At 36.9% G+C, this 14,537-nt stretch overlaps 1 protein-coding gene across 4 annotated transcripts in view; it reads left to right on the top strand.

The window, feature by feature from the left end:
• The first annotated feature begins 337 nt into the window (after positions 1-337).
• The window catches only part of LOC134533190 (chymotrypsin-like elastase family member 2A), a 30,369-nt gene continuing 16,169 nt past the window's right edge, over positions 338-14,537 (top strand). For 3 of the 4 annotated variants that reach the window (XM_063370555.1, XM_063370556.1, XM_063370557.1), the window contains exons 1-4: positions 338-733; positions 9,846-9,955; positions 10,831-10,937; positions 13,434-13,579. In XM_063370555.1, coding sequence (XP_063226625.1) covers positions 655-733; positions 9,846-9,955; positions 10,831-10,937; positions 13,434-13,579 — 442 coding nt within the window. In that variant the 5' untranslated portion in view covers positions 338-654. Of the gene's footprint in view, positions 734-9,845; positions 9,956-10,167; positions 10,565-10,830; positions 10,938-13,433; positions 13,580-14,537 lie in introns of those variants that run through there. The other variant, XM_063370558.1, reaches the window with a different exon arrangement.

Here is a 14,537-nt window from a genome sequence, read left to right as displayed (position 1 = left end):
GAAATTCTTGCAATTCCAAAACAAACAAATGGCAAACGTGCACAAAAAATTACGGAAGCGCGCCGTTGCGGTTTTTTAAATAACAGCGGCGTGGATCTGCGTGAAATTTAACGACACAAAAACTATTCCACCGTTTGTAAATCTTCGTTAAGCTTGTTTTACTGTAACAAGCGTTAATACAGTTGTTCAGACCTCAAATCACGTCCAAACTTTTCCCGTCACGTTTCACTTCTTCGCATTCCATCATGCGCACAGCGTTTTAAGTGACCGTAAGGCCTTTTACGTCTTCACTCCCTCCTTAGACGTTGTGAAGCTACTAAAATCTGGGTTACTGCCCTACATTTGAAGCGCGGACGATTTTATAATTTGTCACAGAGGCAAAGAAGAGTGCCCACAACTTTCAGTACTGCAGTGTTCCTTTCGCTGGCAGGAAGAAAAGTCGAGCATACCTGAGGAGTGATGTTACACGCCAAGTTAAAATATGTTCTATCTGAGTAAAAATAACTTTATTAACGAATAACTTTTTACGTGACTGGTCGAGTTAAGCAGTTGACGGTGTTACTTTAAAGGTTCCGAAATTAATAACAATGTTTTGTGATTTAATTTTGTGATAAGTCTCCAAAGTGCAGTGGTAAGTAGCTTTGCGACAACGTCATGAAGATTCACAGAAAACTTCGCAAAGGTTGGATCCTCTGCTGTGTGTTTTGCCTGTTTCCGCTGACGTCACTTAAAGGTAGATAACTTTATTTACTCTTTGGGTATGTAATGATTGAATAATTAGTATCCCTTTAGAATATTTTGTTTTAATATTAAAAACTGAATTTATTAAGAACATATTTTTGCAGTTCCTCAATACATCAGTATTCCAACCATTCTGGCCAGATAGATTATGTCGCTAAAATATTTTCATTTCAAAAAAAGTGCTGTTAAACTTGATTGAGTCACAGATTTCCTATTGAAATGAAGAGTTTGTTGTTATTCTCTTGACAGCCAATACTCAAAATGTGCAAATAAAGCTGTCAGACAGATGGATTTAAAATTGAATGTTTCTTTTCATATTTTACCCCCGCGTCTCCTCCTGTGCCAATGTGATGCCTAGTGGAAGCAACCAGCAATTTCCAAAGAAACCGTACGAACTACATTCGCATGGAGTGGAAATGGAAATCCATATTGGGCTAAAGCCAACCCCAGTGAACGAAAGGTTAGGGAGACTAGTACGTGTTCTCAAGACCTTGTCGCAGCTGTCACCACTCATTTAACATATTCGAGCACTATATTCCTGGCTTTCTTATAAAAACAAGAGTGCGTTTTAATAGCTTGGTCAAAAAAATTATTTCCACTTTTCTGAAAGAATCATTATAGATTAAAAACCACAGGTAAGAACGTTAAAAAAAAATTGCTTCAATCACCATATCAAAACTATATGTTTTGATTTATATCCAATCGGTTTTTACTTCTCAAAAAAATCCTCAACATATATTTACGTATTTTATTTTCCAAATGCACGCAGAAAGAAGTGGAAAACTTCCAACTATTGTTCATTTCCGTGAGTGGTTATTTACGTTTGAGAGAGTGTTCGGTGTACCTTTGAATAAAGAATGGCTTAACATCTTGTCGACACAGGGGGCGTTAAAGACTAGGAAGAACTAACGGAATGAAACGGAAGTGAGAAAACCTACCGGCTCTCGCCAACGTCCATCACGGTTCCCACGTGTGAACAATCCTGGTTCTCACCCGCTGGGAATCAAACCTGGGACGCCTTAGTGAGACCCGAGTGCTCTGACTAGTGACTACTCAACCGCCGTTACTCCTACAAATAAGCGCTGTGACTGACGAGGGACAGAGGCACAGAGAAATGTAAAAATCGCATGTTTTTTTCGGGCTTCCGTGCATAGTAAATAATATTCTTACAATTTGGATGACATGTATTGATTTATAATTTTTTTCCAAGGTCGGGTGGGGAATTCCCTCCATGGCTCCCACGGCAGTGTTGCCAGACGTACAGTCTGGATGGCATTTGTACCATAATTCAGTGGTTGGATGGTAAGTGAAAAATGCCATTTTTTAAATATTTGACAATATACATGTATGTACCTTACAATACAAATGATTCACTTCATCTGCCATCCAACATTGTTTAAGTTCTAGCACTACGACATTCAGGTAATAATCTGTAGTAAAAATTACTCTGCCAGTTTAGCGCGCCCCCCCCCCCCCCCCCTTTTTTCCCTGACCCTTTTTTTTTCTTCTCCTTTTTCCAAGCTGCGTCCAGGGAACATGCCCGCTGCGAGACTCGCTAAACCAATTAGCCGTGTCTGCTTTGCCAGTCGTTTCGGAACCCTCGGCTGTCATTTTCGTCCATACGAATCAAAAAGGTTTTGATTATGATTTTAATTTCTCTTTTTTTTTATTTATTTAAATCACTGCCTAAAGATAATATATGTTTCTATTCGTGGAAAAACGATAATGAGAATAATAACTTTGTTGCATTATGTTAAAATACGATTAGATATGTTTTTAATTTAATCCTGTTATCCTATTCTATGACTCTATTAAATAATTCACTTGAATGATTAAGAGAACAATAATGAAATGCCGCTCGAAAATCTGATTTCGCTGATACGACACCACCTTTGCAGCTCCATTACTCTCAGTGATACCCGTAGCCTCGCAACAGGTGCTGATTGGCCAGCACAGTTTTTCATTAGCGTTCGTCATCATTATTGGAACGATAGCTGGCCAGTGGAATCTGTTAATACTTATCGGAGCTGTAAGAAATAGCCTATATTGTGCGGGGGGAAATAGTGCCAATAGATTTTTGACATTCGTCTGGTTCGCCAACGCTAATGATGTGACTTTGAGCACGTTCACTGAGTACGATTGAGTGCACTTTGGAAAATAACTGTGGCTTCGATCAGGATGCTTCCTCGAGCGAAACGGAAAGCTGCTTGAGCGTGTGAACCGCCCGCGTTGTTCCCAGTGCAGTTCTCACTCCGCTGTAGCTCTCATCCCACTGAGCTAGTTTCACTGCGGTCCCTTCCGGCGGACTCGACGCTCCGCGCCATCAACTACAAGGTCAAGCAGGCGTTCCTTCGCCCGGGACCGCCTGCCCATTCCAAGACAACTTTTAGCTTTGCATCCGTGTACATTATAATTATGTAAAATTGTAGGTAAGCCCGGTATACTTACCTGTGTTTAAGTGTTCATTTTTTTTATGTATGCATTACTGTATTATTTATAGCAAAAATATAGGGTCCAAGATTCAGTGTAAATACCCTGTTTGAGTCTACAAAATATTCGTCGGTCCGTCTTGTCCTCCCTTCCTCCCCCCTCCCCCCCCCCCCCCGGAGAAATGTTGCTCCCTGCCTCCCTCGCCCCGGATCCGTCTCTGGTCAAGCCAGACGGACACAGGCTGTATCCGAGTACACAAGGATGCGTCCGTAGCACACGCATCCCTACATCCCTTAGCAAATGCAGCCACAATGTAGAGGACGCATTTATAAGAGATGGATAGGATCCGAATTATTTTACTGTTAGCACCACCTGTTAAACTGTTGGTCGTACTAATGTTCGCGTAGCCATTTTGAGTCGTGATATCTACGAATACATATTCAGCAAAACGTTAATAACAACGGCGTGGATGTTATAAATATAAGCGATCAAAATAAATATGTTGTTATGAATCTCAAATTATAAAAAATACTTACTAGTTTAAAATCGGCTATTTTTAGATCATCTTTATCAACGTCTCTTTTTGAGTTATCACTTAAGCTTATAACGTTCTAAACAAATCTTACACCGAAAATCTGAAGTTATATTATATACAAATAAAATAAAACACGATTCCGAATCTAATTGATGTAGGGACGCATCAGTGGATGCGAGTGTCGGATCCCTAGATATCTCGAATTAGTGGACGCATGTAGGGCTGCATCGGCATCCCTGGTGAGAATTTGGAAGCAGCGAAGAGATGGCCGCGTCCACTACGATGCATCTTTAGTGGGTCCCTTATCTAAGAGATCCATTAGGCTTGTATTCGGATGCAGCTACAGGGACGCAGCTAGGAGGGCATGTTCCCCGGGCGCCGCTTGTAAAAGGGATTTGGGGGGGAAGGGGGGTCTAAACTGGCAAAGAAATTTTTACTACAGATAATTACTTGAATGTCGTAGTGCTAGAACTTACACAATGTTGGAGGACAGATGAAGTGAATCATTTGTACTGAAAGGTACATACATGTAAGGTAAGTTAGCCAAATAAGGCCCACCTAAGATTAATTGAATTTTCCCATTTTCCCATAAATCACAATATTATGAGAAAATCTCTATAAAATACCTCTGTTTGTTGTGATCAGTAACACCTCTTCAAACTTTAACATTTTACCCTGTTTAATGACATTATTTTGTAAAACACAAATGTTTGAATAGTTGACTGACAAAACCACGTGTTCCAAATAAGGCCCATCAGGAGTACCATATAAGGCCCACCTACTGTAATGAATTAATTAACTGCAAGTAAAAAGTCTGTATGCCACTTTAAGCAAGGTTATGATAATTACAAGATAAACCACAAACAAAATCACAATTTACATGTACAAACATTGTAATAACATACAGGGTGGATAAAAATGTATCTGTACACAATTGAAAGCCCTGCACATTCTTCATCAACTGTTGTTATGCTAGTTTAAGCTAGGTTATGAATATGAATCATAACTTAAGTAAAGACATACCAAAATCATATTTAAAATGTAGGTTATCAAAATTCTAATTTTCACAATCAGGACAGAGAAAAAAATGTTTTGTCCTCACGTGAAAGCCCTACACATTGTTCATGGACATACTGAAGACAATGTTGGCATAGTCGCATGTCAACCTGGCGATCCTAATCGCAAATATGACAATACCAACTCTCCTTAGATTGTTCTGTTGCATTTATTTTAGACTTTTTGTTGTTATTAGAGTTCCCAGGTCGTAGTTTCCCTGTCAGATTTTTATCCCCCTTTTCGAGTGTTACTGTAGCCCTCTTTTTCAGAGTAGCACAGTATTTAGATATTTTCTTCTTTTGACGACCAGAATTTCCTGGTTCTTCAAACAAAGATTTCGTCACTTCAATAGTCTTGTAATTTAATGATTTATTTCTGCTAACGGCCGTTTTTACTTTAATCTCAGGTGTATTCAAAATGTCCTGAAAAGTGGTTTTAAATTAATCTTCATCAGACTCGAGATCACTGCTCAAACTATCGTGAAGAGAGATGTCACTCACTGAGGTTGATTCACTTAAAGATCTGGTACTATAGGAGGAGATGGTGTTTTTTCTATAGGCAGATGCTATTGGATAAGAACAAGATGGTAAAACAAGATTCAGTGATGAAGCAGCTTACGATTTTGGCAGTCTCTTAGATGGTGCGGTGCTACTAGCTGCATTGCCTTCAAAATGTGATGTGGGTGCATCTGGAGCTGGAGCTGCATTGCCCTCAGGTGGTGCTATGGTCGTAGCTGTAGCTGCATTGTCTTCAGCTCTATATGTGATCTCTGAAGGAGCAAAAGCTTCTTCTGGGATTATATTTGGATTGTAGGGAAAACTTTCGGTGGTTGTAAAGCCTGCAACAACATTTGCAGCCGAGGCAGCTTTTGGCCCTACTGTTGTCAATATCTTCCCAAAATCATGCTTGGAAATTTTTCGATCGTGACTGTGTTTGTGTTGTCCAGTAGAGCATCACTTCATCGTCCCAAAATGTCTCGAAAGGACGAAAGACAGACTTGTCCATCGGTTGCAACTCATGAGTAGTATTACTCGGTAAGCAAAATAATGTTATGCCATAGTTATCATCTGCTTCCACAAAACCAGCATCTAAATGGGATTTTGCTCCATCAAAAATAAGAACATTGCCTGGTGGCCTGTACTGCGAAAAGTGATGAACCCAATTTATGAAGGTGGCAGTTGTCATGTAACCTTTCACTGTCATTTCAATTGCTGTTCCACTAGGTAAGTTATCTTTCCATGCAGGGTTGCATCTTAAACCTTTAAATATTACCATTGGTGGGATAACTTGTCCAATGGCATTTCCACAGGACACAATTGATAAACTTTCACCATGTTCTTGCATTATTAAATGAACATGCTTGGCTCCTTTTCTGGCAAATGTTTTCTGTTGCTTATGCAAGGTAAGTCTGCAACCTTTCTCATCCAAATTGAATATAAGCTGAGGCTTGTCAAAAATATCCAACCTAGTCATTACTTCCTTCAATTTTTGAAAGTAATCATTCACGACAAACTTATTTAGTTTTGCAGCTCTGCCTGGGTTCATCGATTGGGCTTTTCGTTGGGCAACATCGGGATGTCTTCGCAAAAAATAATTTCAACCACTTCCGCCCAGCACTTCCATGGGCGAAAGGAGCTTGAATTTTATTTGCTTCACAAAATGAAAATACAGATCGCCGAAGGATTTTTGCAGTTATATGCATCCCTATATCAGCTAGGCGGAAAATTCTTTTACACAATTCATTTTCTTGATACACAGTAATATATGATGGTCGATCTAGTTTCTTAGTCACTCTACCTGTGAGAAGATGATTTCTAAGGGTTCTTCTGGGAATTCCGAATTCCTGGGCAGCACTCCTTACAGAAGAACCATCACTTACGGCCTTCATTGTTCGAGAAAGTTGGTCCTCAGTCCACAATGCTCGTTTTTTTCTTAACAGACACCATCTGAGGAAAAAAATACAGAAGACTGTAAAAAAAATTTAAGTGAGCTACTAGCATTACTTATAAGTAAAACCATTATACATTTGTTTAAAAGCTTTAATTTGACACATGAATGTTTTGCACTGTAGTCTTTAAAGTGTACTTTCAAAAATTATTGTAAACTTAATAAGGGCGTTGCCTAAGTTACTTGAAGTTAATTTTGTTGTTAATTTTCCCGGCGCCTCTACATGTTCACATTATGTCAACCCTCATCAGCTCCCAAGACTACGGTTAAGAGCCGCCCAAATCTATTCCCACTGTTTAAACTGCACACATCTTTGTAAAATTATGGCATGATTAACTGTGTTCTAAATAAGGCCCGGGTGGCCTTATTTGGCTCTGGTCAACTGGGCCTTATTTGGCTCCCGATAATTACCTACACAATCATATATTAACATTTAAATAACATCTTTTTGTATAGAATTTGCAATATTTATAATATGCAATTCTGAATGCCATTAAAATGACTATTAAAAATATGATAAAGGTTTGCCAAATACTATTATACATCTTCACGTGTAACCAAATATTTACATACCTGAAAATAAGAAGAAACGCCGTCCTTTGTGACAAACAACGAACACCTGCTCATACAATGGCGTGGTTGCTTTGCTGCGGCGAACTAGTTTCTGGTCTTGTCGTTAGATGGCAGGAGCAATCAGTAGCAAAGCACATCCGTTACATCTTCTACACGTAGGGCCCGGAAATAATGGGTGGGCCTTATTTGGAACCGGGCCTTATTTGGCTTACGTACCTTATATCGTCAAATATTTAAAATATGGCATTTTTCACTTACCATCCAACTTGCTATGATACGGTGGTACATACCACTGAATTATGATACAAATTCCATCCAGACTGTACGTCTGGCAACACTGCCGTGGGAGTCATGGCGGGGATTCCCCACCCGACCATGGGAAGTTGCGACGGTTTTCACCCTGTTTGAGATTATACAATCTCGTTAACTGTTGAAATTGTGTTTGATATCCCCTTTTTACCATATTTATGTCTAATAAACCTTTGGTGAAGAATTCAAAAGAATAACTAAAATATTTTGGCCTAATGTTAAAGACGTTAAGAGAGGATTTATGTTAGTGATTAACTATTTTGATTACCTACATTGTAATGTAAATTGTTAAATGTTAGTTTCTTATTTTATATATTGTTATAGAAAAGTATTACACTAGAACATATCTAGGGCCGCGTTTAAGTCCAATAGGTACTTAATTTTATACAATTTTTCTAGGGTCTGTAGGCAAACAATGGACACCTATAATTTTCTGCGCTATCTTTCTGTCCGTCCGCCTGTAATACAGTTTTAAGTCAAAGCTCTGTAATGCGATTAGAATAAAACTTGAAATGTTTGTTTACACACTTTATTTACTATTTATCGTTTTATCGGTTGGTGGGTATTTCCTAATAACATATTTTGGAGAAGCAGTATATTAATCCTTGCTGCTTGTATTTTTATTCAGACGAAACAATATATAACTGAACAAACATATCTATAAGTAGGAAATTGTAAAAACATTTACAACAAAAAAAGGGCCCTTAAGTTAAGTTTACGTTTAAAAAATTTAGATTAATTTGATTATTCTAACACTTTGTCACTAGATTAACAGATAGTGTAAAATTTCTAGGTATAATGCTGAAGATAACAACTTGAATCAAATTTGTTATTCCTAATATTAGCACTATTTATCTTAACAAAATATTCTGTTCTGCATGTTGATTCAGCACACATACACACACACACACACATTCCGATATCATCTGATTAACCTTTTTAATTTTATTTGCTTCATTTATGATAAGTGTGAAACTATGTTTGTTTCTCAGACTATATGTCAATTAAATAGCTTATAAATTTTTTTATAAAATATGAAATTATTGAATAAATCTTTTTATTTACCATCTAAGTTGATTTTAAAAAATGGGTGTGTGTACTTATGTACCTACGCACGTTAGATGTTATACTTACGTGGTGTAGTAGAAAACTAATTTAAATTTTGAATGCTAGTAATTAAATTATATAAAATAATAAAAGAATGGACTAATGATATAACTACGATTGGTAAAGTATAAATTCAATCTAATTTTTCAATATTAAATAAATACTCACTAATCAATATTATTGTAAGCACGTGTATAAAACTAATTGGCCAAGGACCCCGCGGAGTCTAGCGTCGCCACTGCACAATAGCGCGACGGTGCGACGCGAACGACGCGATGTGACATAAAAAAATCGCGTAGGGAGAAAACGTAAACGATTAAAAATAAAATTTTTCTTGCCATTACATACGTAGCAAACATACGACAGTCATCGATGCTTGAGGGACTTCATTTAATCGATTCTCTTGGAAAAAAAAAAATAATTTTTTTGTGAATACATTTCAAGGATTTCACAAAAATAAATACATAAAATAAACTCTAAGAAAATACACGACTAATAATAGTGTTACCGATGCACTAGTCTTACCATCTTTCAAAACAAAATTCTGACGTAATTTTAGTAATACCACGCCCGTGACACGGTGGAACATAAAATTTTCCTAAGTGGAAAGTCTGTCGCGTCCGTCATTTATGTCGCGCTGGCGTCATGGAAGTGTCGAACGTGATTGGTTAGAAACACGTTCGCGACCATTGCATAGCGCGCTGCGCGTGGCATGATGCGCAGAACCTCTGCATCAATCAACGGTATGAGGATGAGCACTGAGTCTGAACCCGAGTGGGTGGAGCCCTGGCAATCGTGAAGGTCCCTTACCTTACGGCTGAGTTCACAATTAAACAAACATAGAAGGCCATGCGCACGACTTGTGTGAAGACGGTTCATTTAAATATTACTGTTAATTTCAACCAATGAAATTTCGCGATGAATCCGACATCTTTGCGCAGTGTTAGTAAGTAACTGTATCAACTACCAAATTATGACTGTACATACTAAGCTTTGTAAAATTAAATTAGATTTGCATGCCAAAGTATGAAGGTTGGAAAGTTTATGAGTTATAGTGATTAGTACAGGAGTAAGTATGTAAGTGAAGTAATGTTCATTTATTTACATAAACACATTTATTACTTATTATTTATGTATGTTGTTCCAGAGTGTGGTATCAGTAAAAGTGCGAGCAGAAGACAGCCTAGAAATGTTATTACTTGGACAGGAAGAATCATCAGCGGCCAGGAAAGTCCGAAAGGTGCGTGGCCTTGGCAGGTAAGTGTGGGCTTTTTATTTATTGTTCCAAAAGAACTACTATAGTATACTCCTGTGTGCAGGTGGTTTTGCTTTTATCTACAAGACACTGTGACTGCCGCGGACAAGTTTGCAAGACGGCATCAAATATCCATAACAGCGGAAGGCAAAACCCCCTTAAAAGTTGTGTGTAATAAGAGCGTGCCATTCTCTAACACTGGCATGGGCAGGGAGTATTTTTTTAAAAAATTGGTTCGTACGTTAATGAATTCCATAGCATAAATCCCTATCCAATAAATTATATTTTACTTGCCAATGTTTTTATATAATATACGTACAACCATACAATTATATTTATGTACCTTAATTTCAATGGTAAATATCACCTTTAGGAGTTAATATAAGCTTTGTAAAGTTTATATGTAAACTATATTGGCTTTCTAGGTTGAGCCACGTCGAAGTGGTATATTGTACGGACGTTTCGCTTTGCATTGCAGCAGGCAACTTCAGGTTTGGGAAATCAACCTGCCAAGCTAATTTATTAGATAATGGCCACGAAAGTCTGCAAATATGTATATTTACTCTACTTTAGTTCCCATAAGGACTCGCTGTCCGAGGTACTTATTTCGGGTGAGTTTCCGAACAATTTGTATATTAATTTGGTTAATCGTTTGTGTTCAATGTCTTTTTTTTAAACTTAAATATTTAATACTTTCGTAGATTTAATATTTGTAATGTGCATGTCTTAAACTGTTTATATACTTTTTTTTCCTTCCTTAAAACATTTCACTATAGTGTTTAAATACTGTTCCCACCAGACATTTGAGATACGTTCATGTCATGAGCTTCATATAATTTTTTTATTGTTGATTTGTTATAGATATTTTCTCTTCTAGGTGTCTCTGGAGCTTCTGCATCCTAGACATGGCTACATCGGACATTGGTGCGGCGGCGTTCTGATATATTCGCAGTGGGTCCTGACTGCAGCTCATTGCATTCACAAGTAAGTTCAGTCTTCGGTAAAACTGTACTGTTCAGTGTTACATAGCAAAGTGACTATGGGATATTTGTTCAGACTTAGTGATTGAGTTCCAAAGATTGCAGTGGGGTGCAAATCACCTGGGTGCCGACTCGATGCTCGTAACTCCGAATAACGTAGGTGACAGATCGAACACAAGGCCCCGCTACTGAGCTCGACGTGTTAGCGATCACACGCACCCTGAAGTCCTCGCCCACCGCCACGACTAACACCTACAAAAAGTATTTAAGAAATAAAATACACAAATGTTTAGGTAAATGTTGTTCATGATTCCCTATAGCCTTTAAAAAATCATGATACGCCTCAGACAAAAAAACGAAGCATCTTTATCAACAATCTGTAAAAAAAAATACTTGAAGATACTTATTTATTAACTTAGGCCTTTGTACTTCACGCAAGGTTTCCTATTTTCTCTAACAAAATAAAAAAAAATAATTAAGGAACTCACATCTTTACATATCGGTGAGGGAAAATTATGGCTCTCGTTCCAAATATTGTATAAATTATGGTCTGTCATTTTCAGAGGTGATGGAAAGCGAGGCTTTCAAGGAGTTCCGTAATCTCCTAGAAACTTCATATAAATTTGAAGGTCTACTAAATGCTCTGAGTTTAACATAATTTGAAACATATGTGTGACACATAGGTGCAACAACTGCATGTATGCGCACCAGGCTAATAAATTAGATAGATGTGCATGGTAATTTCCAAACAGAACACTCATTCCACGATAAGTGATGGCCTGGAATGTTGATTAGAATATTGATGATTATTGTAGGTCAAAATGTTGCTTGTTTTTAAACAGTTAAGACGAACTAGGCTACGGTAAAATGTGCAGCTGTTACATTTGTTTGCTTGAAACTATTATTGCTCACTCCTTAAAACGGCCTTCCTTCGGAAAGAACACCTGTCCACGCCAATGGAACCATTTGCAAGCTGTGCCATGTGCTACAGTGTTGGAATATATACAATGATGGTCTTCCTTAGCCAAATAAGTTAGTATTCTTTGCTAAATGTAGGTAAGTACCTGTAGTTTCAAACTCATATTTATATTTACATTCATAGAAAAAAACATTAGGTAGGTACATATATTATTAGAGACTGTGTGTTGAATTAAATAAAAACATTGAACGAAAATATTTCCTTGTCAAGGGTAATGGTATATATTCCAATCCTGGTTTGTCAGAAACAGTTTTACCTACGTCTATGAGACCTGTCACATAAATTATCACCCTCTTTAAACCTGCTTTATGTGTATCTTTTATTACAAGAATCTAAGTTTTAGCTAGGCTATGTTGAACTATATCATGTTAGCTTGAGTAATAAGTGATGTTTAACCACCAATAAACTAATAACTTAGCCAATTTTTTTTTTAATGTTTGGATATTGTTACATTTTATTCTTACATTCCAAAACTCAATTCTTACAGTTATTATCAGGCTTATATTTGTTTATACACTGGTTTGATAATAATTTATTTTATTATTGCATTGTTGGTGTAAATATGGTTAAATAAAAGACAAGTTGTTTCAGCCTATCTTCGGCATAACAAAGACGTTAAAGTCTGTTCAGAACTCATCAATAGGCTCATATCCATACGTTGGGCTGCACCTCTTGCTATACTTGCGGCAGGAGTGGGCCGGTGGTGACACCACATACAGATAATTTTTTCCTTGACTTCCCGTCAGAGTTTAGTGTTTAAAATCTGGCCGTATTAGGGCACAGATAATAATGCACTGTTATTTGTTATTTAAAATAATTTAGATGCAGTTGCATTTGTTCCATCTGTGGCCGTACTCAAAAACAGAAACAAAACAAAAATTATCTCCCCGATTCTTTGTCTCACATAAAAAGTAGGTAATGAATGTCACTCAATCCACCCCAATGCCGCCACGATGTGCTTTAGAAATTTAATATTTTATGGGTGAGTTATTTACAAACAAATACAAAAATATTAAAGATGAAGTGGAGCAATATCCCTTAAAGAATATGGTACGGTCAAGATCAAAGAGATTTACAAACCAACCAACTCAGTGTTCACGAGTTGTAGCTAAGCCTGCTCGCCGAATGTATATAAACATACACAACCCACCCTTCTCACCGTATGAGCGTGAATATTCCTCGCAATTAGAAAGTGTTTCTTTAAAAAAATGTCCTTTAATCCGTTTTGTCCCGATTTTAATCTTAACTTTCACAGAATATTGTGTCCCAATTTTTTTTCTTCTGGTGAGAGAATACTTTCCAATATGAATAATTTGTTTGCATGGCCACCCATTTATCTTTGACTTCGCGAGTAGGTTATTTATTATTAGGAAATTTATGTAATAATTTATATGCAATGACTGTTTTTATGATGGAATATTGGCTAACTAATGACATATTTTACACATAGAAAAAAAAACTACATAAAATTGCATAAATGAGCTGCTACACAAAATATGTGGTCCTATCTTATCTGTACAGTGACGTATTCAGTTTACCATTAGCTGCATTGTGGACAGCTGTATTTGGAGAGTGGGACAGAGATGTCAATGAAGAAACAGAAGTTAGAGTACCCATCGAGAAGATATTCGTACATGAACGTTTCAACAACTATCAGAACGATATCGGTAAGTCAGTGCCTGGAAGTAAATATTTCATTTTATGTGCATGCTTTTTTTCCAGAACGTATATCTATATTATAAATTTTAGCACTCGTTAAAAGAGGAAAAATAATTTATCATGAAATCTGAACTACGAAACTAGCCAACGTTCCATGAAAACTAAGTTTTGCAATATTTAAATGTTTCAAGGTACTACACAAGTCTACAAGAATATTTTGCATATTCGTATATGTATATACTTACTTGTGTATTTGTATGTAGCAACACTATCAACAAGCAAATACAGATACAACTCAAATTTATGAAAATCTTATGAGAGAATTAGCTGAGTGTATTCTGTTTCATGAGTCCTCTTGCTGTGTAAACCACAGTGGTAATCTCGTTGTTGGTCTCTGATTCTAATATGACGTATTTAAAACATAGCATGAAAGTTCAGCTACTATATATATGTGTGTGTATGTATGTATGTATGTATATATATGTATATATATATATATATATATATTAATTATCTAGACGATCTGAGCTAGTAACTGCACAGGCCCTACCATAAGTGATATTTAACTTTTGACGTACATCAGCATAACAAAATCCATTTGAAAAAAGTGTAATGTTATTATCATACCTTTTATAAAAATTACAAATACTGGACTTATGGACCATCAATTATAACTTATAACCAAATTTTCCCAATTCTTTTACAATTCAGAAGTGTCTGTTCAAAAGGAGCTATTTTCACCCAGGACATGCGTGTGAAAGGTAGATGGGGAAGGAAAAGAGGGAGGGGGGAATCAGTAAGTAGCACCTGTTTCCTTGATTTGGGGGGGGGGGGGTGAGTTTTGGGATTTTTTATGTATGGATTTATCCTGAATTTAATGGCATTCTATTGCTTATAGAATTCATGTGAAACCATGCAAATTATGCGATTTGAACATGTCATGTTAACAGTTATAGCCAATAAACA

This window comes from Bacillus rossius, chromosome 6 (assembly GCF_032445375.1).
Source record: "Bacillus rossius redtenbacheri isolate Brsri chromosome 6, Brsri_v3, whole genome shotgun sequence".
Lineage (NCBI taxonomy): Eukaryota > Metazoa > Arthropoda > Insecta > Phasmatodea > Bacillidae > Bacillus > Bacillus rossius.
This window is presented reverse-complemented; position numbering and strand designations above follow the sequence as displayed.